The 18,795-nt window shown below is 43.6% G+C and overlaps 1 protein-coding gene across 1 annotated transcript in view; it reads left to right on the top strand.

The window, feature by feature from the left end:
* Window positions 1-15,390, top strand: part of LOC126563768 (uncharacterized) — a 50,165-nt gene extending 34,775 nt beyond the window's left edge. Inside the window, exon 2 of the mRNA XM_050220493.1 lies at window positions 10,550-15,390. Coding sequence (XP_050076450.1) covers window positions 10,550-15,390 — 4,841 coding nt within the window. The remainder of the gene's footprint in view (window positions 1-10,549) is intronic.
* Window positions 15,391-18,795: the final 3,405 nt, after the last annotated feature.

Here is an 18,795-nt window from a genome sequence, read left to right as displayed (position 1 = left end):
GCATCCAGGTTCAGATGTATCCCATTTTTTTATTATTTTTGTCAAACTTCAGGCGTTAAAGCCCAAAAACTCTATTTATGATTCACATTCGATTGGGGCCGGGCCATTCGGTGTCCAGCGTGACCTTGTAAGTCGTTAAGCCAGGAAGTTGAAATGACTCTATTGCAAGGGTATTTTTCTTATGAAATATGATAAAAAAGTTTTCATTTCCTGCAAATAGTAAAGCAAAGCATCAATTAAGATATTCTCTATTATATTCTCTCTATTTGTATTCACATAAGAACTCATGTAGCTAGTCGATCCATATTGCATTGAAGAATATTAAAATTTTTAAGTTTTTCAAAACCTTTTTCATAACACATTACATTTTCCCTTGAATTATAACACAATTTAAAGTAAAGTTAAAAATAATACTCTTGAATAGTATCGCGTAACATGTGTACTGCACTGTAAACACATGTTGATTGGATTTTGCCTACGCAACACTATCACACCACTATTCGCCACCGATTTCTCTGGCAGGAGGAAAGATCGAACCGGGCATTACACTTCCATTCCCAGCACGCTTTCCGACTAGGGGGAATTGTGTCCTTCACATACATTCACACACACACACGCACACCCACACGAGTGCACAGTGTCCCGACATCGCGCACGTTTGTAGTACGTGGTAGGAAAACGCGCGTCTCACATGTGCATCCCGCGTAATAGCTGCACATGTCAAACTATCTTCTCTCCTTCCCGGTCACACTCACTGGAAAGCCGATGGTTGGTTGCTTGTGGAGACCACGAGGAGTGCAACTCGTACCACTTCCATTCACACAAACACACGTACAAACGCTGGTGACGTCGTGCGACCGTTATTATTATTTTAAGGACGAATGCGACTATCCACCACTACAACACTGATGCTCCAAACTAACACCACGGCACACCATTGTGGGAGGGTGTGGGCCAGCCGCATTCCATGTGTTCGGTGTGAGGTGTGTACGTGTGTCTCCCGGACTTTTGCCCGGTTGCAAGGTACGGAAGGCACACGAAAGACAACCATCGCACCACCGCCAGTTTTCGCCGTGTCGACGTCGCGCGGTTTAGAGCAATTGAAAGTTGTTTAAAAAAGTTGTTTAAAAAAAGACGCCCAGCGAAAGCGGGCGGAGAAAACGTTGTTTAAAAAAGACGACGCTAGACCCCGGACGTCGCGGTGTCGTGTGAGCCGTGCTCGCAGACTTCGGCCTCCGGTGGTTGCTGGGGCTGAATGTGTCAGACTAGACACACATACACACACGGTGCATGGTCGAGTAGTGCATGCCCTGGAAGTGGGACTGGTATCACGCGTTGCACGGAGGAGTAGGAGCATGGATTGAACCGGCCCGGATCTGGAGCTCTTTAAAACTATTACCTCGAGTTCATTTGAGGAAGGATTGTGGATATCCTAGTGGGATTTGCTTGATTGGTGTCCTTTTGCGTTTTCGTTCAACCAGTTGCGGAGGGCACGTTTCTTGTCTGCTGCTGGGAGATTTTGTTCTGGTCCGCTTGAAAAGGTCAACAGTTATCCAGCTCACGAGGGTAAGCAGCTAACGAGAAGGAGAACTGACACAAATAAAAAATGAAAAGTTAGAAGCAACACACATCCACACCGTAACTCAATCATGACGACGATAACCCGCATTCAATTGCGATGAGGGTTCTATCGGTAGCATAATTTCTTACCTGTGATGTTGTTCTGACAAGGAGCACTTCTTGCAGTGACCATATAATGTCTACAACTTCAAGCTAGTTAAGAGCTGCTCCGAGGTATAAGGTTCTTTTGAGGCCTGGAGCTTCTTAAAAGGAAAATGACTTATCAGAAGTCAATTCAGCATCAGTGACGAGTCTAAACAAAAGTCATTACTCAGTTACATACCAAGTCGAGTCAAGCCCTACGTGACAAATTGCTTTCAGTGTATGTAGCTACTTGAAGAAGCTAGGAATATCTGAAAAGGGTTGGTTCGTTAGGTTTGTTCGAAGAGTTTTGTTTAATTTTAAATTTACTATCCTCCTCTGTGAGTCATCCTCACCAATTAACCGTTATTATCAGTCACCGCTTTGTTAAGTATTGCTGTCAGAGGACACATTCCCTAAATTTATGCAATCTTACTATCTCATAATCTGGAAGCCGTTCAATGGCCATAAGAAAATAAGCTTGAAATTCATTCTAACAGTAGACACCTGTATATAATTGTTGTTGCTGCAAGCTTTAGTGTGTTAATTGACAAGTTTTTTTTCCCCTTTGTGTTCTCTATCACGTGGAAAAACGTGATTGTGCGATTCACTTCCACAAAAGATGCTCTTAAATATACGCGAAAGAGACAAAAGTTTCAAAAAGGGTAGTTCTTGTCCTTTTTCGCTATGATACCTGCCTACGTTACCTAGCGCCTGAAGGTATGCAATCTAAACATTTATTCTTCATATTTAAATATAAGGCTAGGGTTCGCAATGGTTGTACAAAACCTTTGAGGACTGTCTATTAATCCGGGAGAAATAATTGTCAAAACATGTCTCAAACGTACTTCATGAAATATATTGCATACAGTTAGGCACGAAACAAGGGAAAACACTACAAATATTCTCAATTTTCGAATTCAAAACAAAATCTACCATTGCACAGCGATACTAAATGGCAATAATAATTAAAATTAAGGTCTTCGTGTAAATGCACATTAGCCATCGATTCGAATCGGAGCTAAACCGATTCTTTGTTTGATTTTTTTGCTGACAATGCAATATCCATTCAAACGCAAGTTGTTAATAGATATTTTTGTTTTAATTAAACAAGTCAAGATTGTTTTCACTCGTTATATACATTTTTCATATACCATACCTCCTTTTTCCAGAACCTTGAATAAATGTCCGCCATTTTACAGGACGATTCAACAAATAAATCTTCAAAAAAAAAACACATCCTCCAATTAAATATCGCGCAGGACCGAGAATGCTTGGGTCTTTTAGGGTAACATGATCCCTTAGAGGAAGGAGACGAAAAAAAAACTGCAACAACGCTTCACCACCACGGTTTTGAAATAAAAAAGCTCCTAATGGTCACTCCATCCCAGTCTGTTTGGTAGCATTGTGAAAGAGATAAATGATAGTAACCACCACAGAGGGAAAAAAAACACCCCCGATTTCAAGAGCAGTCATCTACAAAGGATGGCTACGTAGCCTCGCGGCTAGGCTCGGAACGAAAAAATCCTACTTCCTGATGGGAAAAGTAGGCGTACATTTTTTTTTCGTTCGTTCGTTCGCTCCATTTCGTTATTTTCATAGTACAGAGGCTGAAGGCTGGGATGCGTTGCTATCTTCATCTCGTACTGTCGTCAAGCGTTCATGGAAGCACGCACTCGAACGGACCGTACGTGTTGAAGCCTGTTTGGCTGACCGTCACCATTTCGCACACCGTGTGCGTGAGGGAGAGTTGGTGTGTTTATGTGTTTTTTTTTTTTTGCGCTCTCCTATTTTTTCCCGTGGCTTCCCAATCCAAACTACCCCCCTCGAAAAGCATCATCCCACTTCCGCTTCGTGGCTCCTTCTGACCAGGTTCGTGCTCGATTTCGACGAATCAGCGACCGTTGGTGACCGCGTTGCGTATGTGCGTGTGGTGATGGGTTTGGTTTCGTTCGTTCCGCAGTCAGGGGATTTTCCGATTTTTTCCGCATGCGTGTGTGTCCCCCAGACCAATACGCACCAGTATGCGTGGGCGTTCTACAAACGGTCCCCTGTGTACGCTTCGTTCGCTCCCCTTTTCTTTTTTGTTGGTTTCCCTTCGGTTGCATATGATAGTGTTTGCTGATTGCAGGAGGATGCACCGAGTACACGCACATTGTGTACGGTGATGCATCCACGAAACCATAGAATGAGAAAGAGAAAGAGAAAGAGAACTCGTGCGAGGGCAAGAGTGCAACGGGAGGTAAAGAATGCAACACACAAGGGCTATAAATCCTCGTTTTGTTTTCACCGCCCCGCATACGAGCATACGGCGAGTGGCGCGCAAAATATTTCCATAAACCAAACGAACAATATTGACGTGGATTTTTCCATCCTTATACACCCAGAACACAAAACCATGAAAGGAAGGGGGGCGAGGGGGGGGGGGGTATTATATTTTTGTTTCCCGATTTTAAAATGGTCCCGTTGCAATAGTGGAAAAGAAAGAGAGAACGAAAAAAAAAACAGACACACACACACTCGTTGCTCCAATAAACCAATCGAACGGAGTGGCAGCAGTGCTGAAATGTATTATGTACTTTGAAACTGTTAGAATAAAAAAAAAACTCCCATAAACCGTAACAGTTAAACACCGTCCTATTTGTTGCTTTTTCCGATGCACGGATGGAGCTACAATTTGTGCGTGTGAGTGCATGAGGAATTCACTCGCGGCTTGCTCCCTTCGCATGGGTTTTGTGTGTCGAGGGAGTGGTTTTCCACACGGTCTGATTATGTGTTTGGTGATTTGTTTTTTTTTTTTCAACCCCGCAACATATTATTTTGCCGACTACTGTCCGTAGTTTCGATGATGAAAAGGATCACCTTTGATAACGACAAAAGATAGCACTAGCAGTGGGTGTTTCGACTTTTGTTACAAAATGGCGCGCAACGAGTGATTTGAATTGATAAGATGGATGTGAATCGGAATTACTATTTCTATAGGACACCCCAAAACGGTTCGATACGATTAAGAGGATTTAGAAAATAATAAAGAAAAAAGATGGAAACTTTTCTAGACTCTTTGCAAGAAGAAGCTTAATATTTCCAAAACAAAGTAGAAGTCTTAGATATCTTCCAAACGTTTTTCATGATAAAAAGGATTATTTTTGGGTTTTTTATTTATCACGTTTTTGAAGAATGGATTCTACAGAAATAGGGTAAAATAGACACAGTAAAATATAAATAAAAGTTTTATTCCAAAAATTTAAATTATAAACAGCATTTTGCCATTACATGACAACATTCTCTATAAATAAAGTTTAGCAAAAGCTAAATTGACGGGAAAGATAATACTAGATTTTATTAAAGTAGGAAAAAATGTGGAAACGAAGTCAGATAAAGAGGAGTTGAAGTCAAAGGAAGAATCAAAGTGTTTATTCCATATTGAGCACGAGAAAAGAGGATCATAATTACAGCATAACAGTATGTTGCGTGTCCAAAGGCAGATGATCTCTAGGACGAAGGGATCGTGAAGGATCGATCGTACAAACACACCGAGGAAACCTGATCTTGAGCATCTGTTAAAACAAGCAGTAATCCACCAATAAAGCAGACTACATGACACGTTCGATTTAATCAATCATGGCTAAACAGAAATCGTCTTGAGTCATTCAGCGGCAAAAGATGTAGAGTCAAAGATGCGTTTATAAGCGACAGAAGTGAAATATTCTTCAATATTCAACTTTTGTTGAACTCTCCATAGTAGCATGGACGTGACCACCGGGGGCTGCCTGGTGGTGTAGGCGAAAGCGGCGCCTGGCTTCAAACGGCAGGACCGGGGTTCAAATCCGATCCGAATCGTCCCCCCGTAGTGAAGGCTGACTATCCTTATGGTCGCTAAGCCAAGAAGAAGAAGAGTAGAATGTGACTAGCGTCAACTCGAGAGATACCGGGAGGCCTCACCTCAGTAAAGTAACAGCTCAGGAAATTGAGCCCGCTCTTTTATTTCAAAAATGTAACTCTTCACACTTATCGAGCTTTTCACCATCACGAGGTAGATCATCGCATTCTTCATGACCTTCAAGCTCACGAGATAGCTCTCTAACGAGGTAAATCTTCGCCCGTGATCGCAGCGCTACCGGTGAACCTCACCTCTCACATGTTAATGAGTACCTGATCTTTCCTCTTTACAAAGAATTACTTTAAACAACACTAGATGTGACCAAACGACACATGCCTACTCCAAGATGGAGCACATAAGACACATAACATTACATCAAAATCACGAATAGATATAACACGGACGGAGAGAAGGGAATGAGAAAAAATGTACTTACTTACTTACTTACTTACTTACTTACTTATGAGGCGCTACAACCGATTTGCGGTCTTGGCCTGCCGCACCAGAGTCCGGAACCGCTCACGGTCCCGGCCTTCTTTGTCCGTGTGGACCATCCGAGCCTGGCGAGCCTAATTCGCTGCACGACGGTGAAGTTCGTACAGTTCGTACAGCTCGTCGTCGTAGCGGCTCCTCCATTGTCCTTCCACAAATACGGGGCCAACGATCCTTCTAAGCATCTTCCTCTCGAACGCGGCTAAGAGAGCTTCATCTGTTTTGGACAGGGTCCATGTCTCAGAGACGTATGTGAGTACTGGGACTATAAAGGTACGATAAAGTACCATCTCGACCGTCGAGACAGGTTTTTTGAGGTGAGATGTTTCCTCAGGCTGTAGAATAGGCGGCTGGCCGCCAGCATCCTAGCGCGCAACTCCGTCTCTAGGCTGTTTTCGATGCTGGCTTTTGACCCGAGATCCGCCGCTGATGGTGCCACCATCAATTTGGTGTTTGCCTCGTTATCGAGAGAACTTATTTAGACGAGCATAAAGAGAGAAAGTTTGAAGAAAACGTCAATCTGTAGTTGCGGAACCGTGCTCCGGAGCCGATTTTCCTCATTTCTGGAAACGATCACAGCCGGCTCCACCTCTGAAGCTGCTGTTCCCATCAAAACGCACAATTTTGTGTCTGAGATTCCTCCTAACGCCTAAAAGTATGCAATATGCAATTAGGAGAAAGAAATCAAATTTGTTATACGATTTGTTTTGTTTTTAATAATAATATTAGTTTGGCAAACAAATATATTCTCCATCATTTCTTTTACAAGAAGAATTTCCTCTTATGCGAAAAAAAAACTCTGTTGAGTGAGTTCAATACTCTCTAATCTGTATAAAAAAACCATCCTTGAGTAAAAACTAAAGATTTAACAATGCCAAAAACTTTCTTCCCCTTCATCTTTTCTCCACTTTGCAGCATCGTTTTTCAATCAAATATTTATCTGCCAAACAAAAGAGGAAAAAAGGACCAGACCAAGTGCTTTGCAAGATTTTACCAGTTTTAATCCATTGTTCGAGTTGTGCACCAGTTCAAGTAAACAAAACAATGCAACAACGAAAGTAAAAAAAGAGCACACACACACACACACAACAGCTTTACCGACTTCAAAATCGGGCGCCCATCAGCAAGATAAGCTGAAACACCTCGAATAGCGCAAAAAGAAAGGCGATACAAAACTTTTGAAAAAACAAACTTTGTAAAACCCCATCCCCTTGTTTGGCTGGTTGCGTTGCCCGGTTTCCTGCGCCGTCTTGACTTTTTGCTGCGGAATCGAAATCCATTTTCGCCGACCACCGTCCAAGCGCAGACATCAAGCGCAAGCACGAAACGGATTTAAGGGATTTAAGCGAGCCGGGTGGAAGGAGTACATTCCCGGGTAGGGAAATTTATGTGCTGTATGTTGCCAACAACGTGAAAGAAAGCTGGGCAAAAAACAAAAGAATGTCCACGTAAAGGTCAGGGGGAACGGGGGTAGAAAAGAAGTTAGTAGGAAAACATACACACTGAGACACGCTGAGAAAAAATTCAAAAGTTGGCGTAAAATGAAGATTCTTTACAGCAAAAGGATGAAACAACTTGGGAAAAAAGCAGTACAAAGAAAGGCGCTCAAAAGTGCACAATATTAAAAGTGTACCGTTCCTGTTTCGGTCTCTTATTTTTGCGTCTTTTATTGTGTTTTTTTTTTCCTGGAAAAAGTCCTAGCTTAAGGCTCGTAAAATACAATCTCGAACAATTTACGTCGAGTCGATCCGAGAAGGTAGCACCGGCCGCATCTCTCCCCATGCTCTGTTCCTTGGGGCAAAAAGTCGACACAACACCGGTGAGGGCCAAGATGATGTTGATGATGGCTAAAAGGTAAACTCATTCGCCCCGTAGCGAAGCAAAGGAGTTTTAATCGGTAAAATTTTAAATTATTTTCTATCCTGTTGTGCCTGTTGGGAAAAGGGGTCAGTTTGTACTCTGTTTTTCTCCCTTTTTTTTGCCATTTGCTCCATCCCGAGTGCAAGAAACGAACGAAGCAAGGTTGAAGTATCCAAAGCAGCTTATCCAACCTGATCTTTTCTTTCAAACACCATTCTTAAGCCTATCATTTCCCAAACAAGAAACATCCCTGTATGGTAGAGGTTAGGGAAAATGAATTGCTAAAATAGTTTTCCCAATACTTCTTCCCCTATTCAACATCCAATCCTCCTCAAGGATTGCCCCATAAAGACTGGCCGCATAGACACACACACACTCACACGAGAATTTTCATATCTCGCACCTATCTCACCCACAAGGGAAAACTGGCCATTGGTTGTCCACAATCCATTTCTTTTGCCACCGATGGAGACTTCTTTTCGTACCTTACGAGACAGACTGTCTCGGGTGGGACACTACTCTACTGCGAACGGAACTTGTTTGCATCTGCTGCTGCAGACTCACCCCACTCTTTCGAAGAGATTCTTTAAACCGTCGAACTTTCCTCCTTCCAATGGGGAGGCTTTTTTTGTTGGGGGGTATGAGTTTGCTGAATGAAAACCAGCTGGTTAGCAGAACCATACAGAAAGTACCGTACAGATAGTAGAGGCTCACACACCACCCTCTAATCGTCGTTGGTGTGCCTTTTATTGGTGACGTCGGCTACCGAGGACCTTGGGAGTGTTTTGTATCCTTCCGGTCTTGGTGAACAGGTGAAACAGGATGGACAGTGGAGACTTTGTTTGTAAACAGACGATGATAGCCGGGAGGACCATTTTACGAAAAGCAGACCAGGTCTTCGTGATAGCCAATACAGTTGTGAACGATAACGTCTCCATGGGGGGTGCGCCTAAGTGGATTACCGATACTTTGTTGGTGAAATCTGTGACAAATGTGGGCTAGAAAACGTTGAACATTTTTAATTGTTTCTTTATTTCGTACCTCAATGTATCGTCGATTTAATGAAAGGGAATCAGATACAAATAAAGAGTTTCGATGTATGCAATTTGGATTTATTGCAATGCAATACAAAACGTTAATTTTAGTATCCTATTATCAGAGTACTGTAAAGAAATGGTACTTATTAATAAAAACATAGAACGGTTACTATAAATTGAAGGTAAATCTCTAGTTATTTACCTCCATTATAGAAAATAAATGTTAATATAGCTAAAACAAATTACCACACATCTTTTAAAAGTTTTACATTAAGATTGCATAATTTGGAGCAATTTTCTCAAAATGTCCACAATTATCATGGAACAAATCGAAAAATATCCTACACACCAATGATAAATATTCCTGATAAATATTCAGAATTCAGATAAATCCTAGAACACTGAACCAATTATTTAATTCTGCTTTCTCATAGCTTTATAGAAGCTTAATCCCTTCCCAGACGTTGTTAAATTCCCGGACAAAAAGTGTCCAACATGGCTTCTAATCATTGTTTATTAATGTACGACGGCCAGGCCGTCTTATCGTGGGTAGACACCTTATCCCGGGTGTGTGCGGGCCTTTCGTTGCTGAGCTCAGTTATCCATGCGCGATGTCCTGATGATAACGGAGGCCTTGATCTTTTTACATTTCGAGGGTTCCTGGTTGTATCCGATCTTGGAGCTTATGGTCTTGCTGGTGTGCTCCTTCTCCCTTTCGCTGGTTTATCTATCCATAGCATCGGTCGGTGCAACTTCTTTCATGTGGTAACCAATCCTTACCATATCGTATTCATTCATGCATTCGTTCATACAACGATTTATACAAACGAGGTACAACACATATGAGACACACAAACAGTGGGAGTAGACGGGAGGAAGGGGATCACACAAGTAATCGTTAGCTTAGCCCGGCAAAAAAACCAAGATCGTTCTCAGGCAGGCTTCGTCGCAGTCTGTGTGGCATGTTTGGCAACTTTCCAATCCCCTGGACTGCGTCTTACAAGGTGGGTCGAGCAGCCTCGTACTCTACACAAGATCATAGTAGAGGTCGTGGTATCCGAGGCCGCATCCACAAACTTTGGAGTCAACCTGTCCTATACGCTGAAGATGCACGCTCAAAGCTAAATGAATAGACCTAAGCCTAGACATCATTCAAATGAACGCACGATCTCCTAGGATGCCATGGAACCAAAGCTTCAGGGACGCATGTGGAGTGATCAAATATAGAAACCCTCCGAGCTCATCGATGTCTCACAAACTCTGCCACCGAGCCATGCAGAGAGACTGTGGGGCACGCTCGTCAGGAAGGATAAGCCTGTCAAAAAAGGACCCTTCCGAAGCAACCTTTTTGACGAATTGGTTTGCCTTTTCATTGGCGGCAATACTGCATTGGACAGGCAACCAAATAAGAGATACACGGTACACGGAAGATACACGTCAGGATAAAAACATGCGTTCTCATATCTTTTACGAAATTGATGAAATTTTTCCTACATATTGCATACTTTCTGTCGCTTCCTTACTTCTCACTGCTGAATACTCGAATCTTATCTCATTATTTTTTTCTGATTCTTTTCAGGCATTTTTCTACACATTTGGAAAAACCCTCCTCGATACGACATGTACAAAATGCTCGTGGACAAACGCAAACTCCTGCTCTATCTCGGTGCCGTTTCGAACGAACTCAAGAAGATACTCACCCTGCCAGGCAACCAGGCCGCTTGTACGTCCACCACATCAACCTCGCCCGAAGAAAGTAGTACCTCCGGCGGAGCCAGCCCTTCGAGTCTTAGTTCCGGGGGTGAAAAGTTCTCCAAAGCTTGCCTTAAGTTTCGCTGGACGACCGAAAGAAACCGGGAGCTTATGTTCTGCCATTACGTTGTCACCGGTGGTGAAGAGTGTGATGGTGAGCAATCGAACTATCGAGCTCGGTTACACGAACTGTGGATAGAACGGCAGCGAGCACAGGAACCTATCGCCTGCATTACCACAGGAGAACAACCACCCTGGGACCTTACCGAACAGAACTTACTAACACAACAGCGTAAAATTGTGCGTGATCAGCTACTAACCGAGGAAGTGCGTCGTAGGACGGAAGCGGAAGCACACAGCTATCGCTATTATCTACGCACCAGTCTCCCGAAAGTGTCGGACAAAAATCGCAAAGTGTTTCGCAAGATGAGCAAAAGCTATCGACGCATGAGGGAACTGCACGCAATCAATAGGACGCTCGGGTACATCGACTCCGTATCGGAGATGGACTGGTCAAGTGATCGGGAAATCAAAACACTCGCAATTAAACGTGTGGTGCAGGTTGTTTGTGAAACTATCCGGCATGGACGTGACACACCAATTATTACGAAGCATCAGGAATGTTTTGTGAATGTGCTGACACCACAGCGGATACTTTGTGATGCTCGCATTCGTGACTATCTCTCGCACTACCGACGGGGTAGTGATCTGTTAGCTATTTTAACTGGCAGTTGCACGCATGAAGGAGATCGTCGAGACCATCTTCACATCAACGATGACCGGCTGGACTGTGAGGAGCTGTATCGTAACCTTAAAATTCTTCGCCATCTGTTGTTGCACGCACGAAACCTGATGCACATATTGGCCATCAAGACGCTCATCAATCGGTTGTACGATAGCAAGAGTCTGGAGGAGATCAAGTCTTATTACGCGTACCTTTTCCGTCACAATCCAGCCGAACATCTGCAGCAGCTGGAATGTGCTCCGTTCACGTTGCTAGAGATCGGTGTACTAGTGGATGCGATCGATGCCGAGTATTACGGTGCAGGTGTTCCTACAAACGATCACATCCAGCGGATACGAACAAAGATCACCAAAGAAATTAACAGCTACAAGATGCTTCACCAACACTTCGACAACACGATCCTTATGATTGAGGGATTAATATCGAAAATCAAATCGAACCACAGCTACGAAAAGATCCGCCACGTCTTTCGATCTCATCTGAAAGTATTCCAACCGCACCGTACAATTGATATGCAGTTTTTGGTGCAACTTCGCAGTTCCCTTCTAACGTACTTCTACGACGAGCTACCAGAACTCCGGCATAGAAACGAATTGGAGCGAAGAATAGCGCTGTTAGTATGTCGCATGCTGTACACAATCGATAGGGAACTTTATCACCGATCTAGTACATCTCGCAGACCTCTTACTGTGCACCTTACTGGTTTTGGGAACACACTTCTCCTAAAACGCCTTGAAGAAGCGACCGGACAACAGCTTTCATACCTCACCAAAGATCCCAACTTCTGCAAACTGCAGGATCATCCCGAGAAGCGGTATGATCTACTCCGGCAGCTCCTACGACGACACCGTGTACTCTACAGTGCCAACTTGCTCGCCGATCTGCGTCGTGATGAGGAACGTGAAACGGAGGAAAAGGTTTCTCAACTTCAGAAGTTGTTTCTCGACCAAAACATGAACATGAAACCGTTCGAACGGGTAGACGAGATCGCATTCGAAATGCTTATGCTGGATGCTACCAGTGCCCTATCGGCGAAGCTGGTCGATAATAGGGAGAGCTTATGCAACTATCTGCCAGTACTGACGGGAAGAAACTTGCGCAACTACCTCGCACATGGGCACATTACGTACGAAATACTGATACCGAACACGGGATCGAAAACGATCCTGCTCAATGCGCTTAGCGTGATCAAGCTCTCGAAGAACATCATCTCGGAGATCTACGATCGACATGGGTGGGAGTTTTCGGAGAAGCTCGCATTGGTGAAACACCAGGAAGGTATACTCGGTGGCTTTCGGTATCAGAACTGTGGTGAGATTCGGGACACAATTCGGAAAGAGACGTATCTGCTCGGTCGAAATCATCTTAACTACGGCATAGTGGATCACCTGGTACAGCACCAGAGCTGTATGCTGCTGGGCCATCTGCTGGACTTTGGGAAGGTGGATGAGTTTCTTAAGCCACTGTCCTACCTGATGGAAAGCGTTAGTGCGATACCGTGTGGTCGTCCGCTGCACGATATTTTGGCGGATGTTCCGTCCCGTGTAGAGTTCTGCTACAGCTTAGCAGTGCTCAGTAACGATGAGGACATTCTGTCAAAAATTGTAGCCGATTTTGGGTACGGACAGATCGACGCTATTCCGATGGTGTTCAACTTTGATCGGTTGTTTGCTAGCTTTCTTGAAACGCATCCAGATTACAATGTGAATGTGGAGAGTAATGCGGAGATACTACACTATGCAGTGATTTCGGGCAATGTGGAGCTATTGAACCTGTTGCTGGATCAGTGTCATGATCTTAACCAGCGAGACGAGTGTGGACAAACACCGCTTGATGTGGCCTGTAAGTTGAGCAACGTGGAGATGGTGAAAGCACTCACAAACGCCGGTGCCCGTTGGTACACGAACGGTGAGCATGGGTACAGTCAGTACTCATGGATCTTCCTTAACAACGATCAGGACGCGATTGTGTTTCTCAAGAACAACGAGCTGCTCAGTGCTAAAATAGCGAGTGCGTGTGTCGATCTATTCCTTCAGTACTGCGACGATACGAATGAGGAGATCGTCGAGTTCATGGTGGCTAACGAAGCCGTCAAGTATGCGAGTCTTTACCCGAAAATTGTTACCTTTCGGCGACTAAATGTGTTACGATTCGTGATCGAAAATGATCGTAAGGTGAAAAGCAACATCAATCGAAAGGAAGTGACTGGCCAGGGTTTAACACCGCTACAGATTGCCGCCCGTAAGGGATTCTCGGATGTGACTAAGGTACTGATCGAGCATGGTGCAAACGTACAGCTGCGTGACGCGAACGGGAACAGTGCGCTACACTTTGCTGTGGAGTGTGGATGTGTAAAAACGGTACGGTTACTACTGCGACACGGTGCTAATGGTGATGTAAGGAATTCTTTGGGGAAAAGCCCACTAGAACTGGCGATCGCGAGTGAACATAGGAAGATTATACGGATGTTAGTGAAGAGTGTGCAAAAGGTGGAAAGTTTAGCGCTACCGGAGCGATTACGCGATCAGACTGTAGTGTATAACCTGTTGCATGTGACCAAGCAGTTCGAGTACTGTCTAACGCCAGCAGATGTCAGCAGTGATAGCTTTACGCCATTGCATCATGCAAGAGACGAGAGTGCAATTGTACACTATCTACAGTTCTACGAAGTAGATGTGACGAGTCCTCGCTTTCGTACTACCCCTCTTCATCTGGCCTGCCTCTGCGACGAACCAGCGCGTGTGAAAACTCTCCTCAAACATGGCGCTAATCCAATGCTTTCCAATGGTGAAGGATGGACACCGCTTCTGCTAGCAGTTAGTAATCGTAGTATATCGATCGTGCAAACGTTACTCCAACACGACACCTTCAACAGCCAGCCAACCAGTCGAGACGATCTCAACGCTGTCCTAGCGATCTCGATCAGGAAACAATCGATCGACATAGCTAATCTATTGATAGAGAAAGGAGCTTCAATCGATACGATCGGCAAAACGCTAACAGCCTCATCACCAACACACCGCGGAAATAAGCAGCATCATCAACCTCAACACCCGCATCAGCTGTTCTTCTGTGCTGCACGCGAAGGTTACAACCGGATACTGGAGTACCTGCTCGAGAGTGCTCTGTTCGATGTGAACACAAAGGATACGATCGGGTCCACGGCTCTATTCCACGCACTCTCGCGAGCACCTCTCTCGACGCTCGACATCTTGGTGCGCCACGGTGCTGACGTGGAACACTGTAACCAGTTCGGTCACAACGTACTCTCGATCGCCGCCATGAACAATCGGCTCGATGCGTTACAGTACTTCGTTAACAATTTCCCCACGCTCGTGGAGCGCTTCCTCGATGCGGTAGAAGCAGACACTAAGAATTCCGTCCTACATTTAGCCGTACTGCGCGGTACACTCGATATCGTCCAGTACTGCGTAAAACTGCACCGGGCAGGTGACGTTAGCTTGGACGCACAGAATAAGGAAGGCTTCACGGCACTTCACATCAGCGCGCAAACGGGACACGAGTCGATCTTTGGATACTTGCTCAGCCATGGTGCTAACCCTACCATACCCTCATCTAACGGGCAATCCATCCTTCACACAGCTATCTGCAACCGGAACCTTTGCATCGTACAAGCCATCCTACGGGCCGGAGTGTTACCACTCGATCGTGATCTTTTCGATCATGAACAACGTTCACCACTACATTACGCCGTCTTTTCGCGTCAAGTTGAGGTTGTGCGTGAGATACTGAAGCTCCCCAAGTTGCCATTAAATCACGCCGATGCACGCGGTAACACGGCACTTCATCTGGCGGCCGAGTTTCAGTACATCGATATCTACAATCTGCTTCAGAAACGCATCGACAATGAGCTGCGAAACGGGAACGGAAAGCGGGCTATCGATGTACTACTGCGAAAGTGAATATGTAAATGTTATTTAATGCTCTGTACAGATTTTTTTTTGTTTTACTTCTGTGGTGAATTTCTGCACCCCAGTCCACCAACATCCAAAGTGTGTGTGTGGTGAGAATAGAAGAATATGTGTACAAGAAATACTGTAAACGAAGGTGAAGTGTTTTGTTTCGTAAGGACTTGCGAAGAATTGTGTACAGGAAAACAACTACTTAACTACTAGCTAGTGGCAATCACGCGAAAGGAAGACTGTTGTAAGTTTCCGCTCGTTCGTTTTTGGGGAGTTCTACGCAACAAATCGCCAGTTGAGAGGTAGAAGTAGTTAAAGGACTTGCTCAAATTTACAACAAACGTTCTTTCCGCCATTTTGTGTACTTCATGCTGTGTTATCCACGACACACAGGGACATAAAGGAATGTACGAGGAAATAGCAAAAATTGTACTGTCTATATAAATATATGGGATGAAGCTAAGCATTCTAAACCAACATTAACGATCATCTGTGTAAATGTACGTGTATCGAACGGCAATAAGTGGTCCAGTTTTATGCACGACACGATTCTCTAGCTAAATGTAACAAGCGACTTTCGTCTCTGTCAACCCACTATTTGTCATCAGCAAACCATTTTTTCTTGTGTCAAGCAATCGTTTTTGACCGATAGGACTTCTCAACAGGTCCGCTGAGTCCCCTGTTGAGTGAAGGCGCACGCAAACGATGGTCGACAGCCGGTAAAAACAGCCACAACTTTGCACCCCAGGTCTTACAACCATAATCAATATAATCCACTTACTCTCTTGCGCAAGAGAGTAACTCATTTAAATACAAGCATCACCCGCAGTACGGTTGAGTCCTCCGGATCCTTTCTTTACCGCCCGCCAACATGACTAAGGGCTGCCATCTGTCGTTCGATTGACAGGCGCAATAGATTTTAAGCAACAAACCACGCACACACACACACCCAAACTACTTAATAGACAAATCTTCCATATACAACCGCCAACTCGCCACCATCCTGTAGGGTCACAAATGGGAGGACATCGTGTTTGAAAATCGCCAGTCAAAATCGCAGCACAAGCCGATGGCCTGTACCATTTTACCTTCTGCTGTTTCTGGATGGAAGGTTCGGGACAAATTGCAAACATGGTTACCATTTGTCCATTTTGGTGGCATCAATAGAACCGGAATTCTTATCTAAATGGTTGACAAAGCTGCTTTTGAAGGTGATTGATATAGCCCGTGGTGATCCCTTGTGAGATAGCTTGTTCTTGCAATTGCATACTTTCAGGCGTTTTTTCAACTTTTAGATACGTTTGCGCCTAAAGTATGCAATTGACATGACATACCTTCTCTATAAGGGAAATCATTACAGCTCAACAAAACAATTTCTTAAGCAGTTTTGTCTGCTGGATAGCTTCACAACAGCTTGCACAAAATATGAAATCAAACCAGTCAGTTACAGTGCTTATAAATACAGTTTACGTTTTCCGCATCCATGCAGCAATAACCAATCTACAATATCTACCAAACTCACATATAGTAAATAGTAAGTGTGTCCCGAAAGCAACAGGACACCCCGTTAGTGTATCTACAATCCCAACTCAACATGTAAACCGTAACGACAGGTGGCAGCCCGATAGGGGCGTGTGTGTGTGTAGTAACCGAAGGTTTGACTTGACGCGCAGCCGTACGTAGGGTGATGTTCCGAACTACAAACCAACTCCGATTTTAAAACTACATAGCCGATATAACATAAGCAGTACCACAACGGTACACTACAACTACAATAGAATGGATACTTCCGTACACACGATTCTCAACCACATGGCCGATCGGTTCAGGAGGAATTCTTCCTACAATCGACGGCAACCGCAAAAGCCAATACAAAACAATAGTACACCGACAGTTCTTGCCAGTAGTAAGCGTGCCGGAGACAAGTATATGACATCCGTTCACAGTAAGCGATCGATCGGGGATCCTCATTGCATTGGGTTTTGGTTTTGTGATCGTTTTGTGCATTTTGTATTTTTTTTACAACTCTAGTCATTATTCGTTACAGTGATAAGACCTAAAAGGGCCTAAATTTTTTTGTAACACAATTCTCTACTTTTGTGTTCCGTAAGCCGTGTTTCAAATTAGTTAACACAAGGAAAGTGTAACGCAAAACCTTGCTAATGTGTGATCCTTGACCGATACGATTGTCAGCAAGTATGGATATGATTTGTAATAAGATAAAATTCATGCTAGGAAGCTGCTAAGACACAAAACGTACTCAAATCACCTGGCATGAATTGCATCAACGTCACTATAGTTTCATGCCAAAATTTTGGAAAACGACATGATTTTAGAAATGTAAGCAAACGTAACATGATACACAGCACACACTCAAATGTTTTGGCAAATTTTGATACTACTTTAAAATGTTAATTCTCACCAAGAATAGAAATTCTCGAAATTATTGACAGAAAGAATGGCAGAATTAATATAAAATTATAAGTCAAGGTGTATAAGTATATTCTAACAAACGAAGACAAGGAGACAAGCACAACAGAAAAATCGCAAACAATCAAAGAGAAAATCGTAACTGTATTACAATGATGCCAAGAGGAAGTTGGAACCCAAATAGGGTCAGAATGGAACAAGAAGATTACACACTACTTTACCAACAATCAATGTTAAAAGCAACAGAGAATAAAACCAGAAGGCCAATGATGGGAACTGAGTAAGATAAACGGAAAACAAGAGCCGTAAAAAGGTATTATGAAAAAATACGAAACTAGCAAGAAGATTATAACAGGATATGTATGAAAACGCAAATAAAGCGTAAGCCGTACAGGGAAAGTATCTCAAAACACAGTCAGTTGTTGAATCTACACCTTTGTTAAGATCATACAGTATGTTTGTGTGTCGGGGCACCGAGCACTGAGTAGTAGGTGGCAAAGTAATATAAAATTTAAAAAATAAAACGTTTCAAATCCAAACAGCATGTGCACATTTGAAGAACAGTTTTAGGAAATTGCGATGATGAGTTGGAACTCACAAATTCCAGGATTAAAAGCACTAAAATAGCAAAAAATACTATGCCCACAAAAAAAAAAAAAAACAAACCTCGGCAGCGCCATAGTCGTCCAGTCGTATGGTAAGCAACCCTTTTGAACCCATTTTCGAATGCCAGTGAGGTAGTAGCAGCAGTAGGACAAACCACCCAAGGTCCCGTATGGTGCCGCTGACACGCATTTGCAAAGGAAGATGATTTTTTTTTACATGAAATAAAATATTTTTTATTTTTCATTTGCAAGTGATTTAAACCATACATTTGGTGTTGCTCATTACTATAATTTGGAAAGAAATAAGGTTGAATGTCAAGGTTTGTTTAATTTTATTTTAACAGTTTCATCGATTTGCCAAAAAGGCCAA

The sequence above is a fragment of the Anopheles maculipalpis genome, chromosome 3RL (assembly GCF_943734695.1).
Source record: "Anopheles maculipalpis chromosome 3RL, idAnoMacuDA_375_x, whole genome shotgun sequence".
NCBI classification, from domain to species: domain Eukaryota; kingdom Metazoa; phylum Arthropoda; class Insecta; order Diptera; family Culicidae; genus Anopheles; species Anopheles maculipalpis.
Note: the sequence above shows the minus strand (reverse complement) of the source record. Positions and strands in the feature narration are given on the sequence as shown.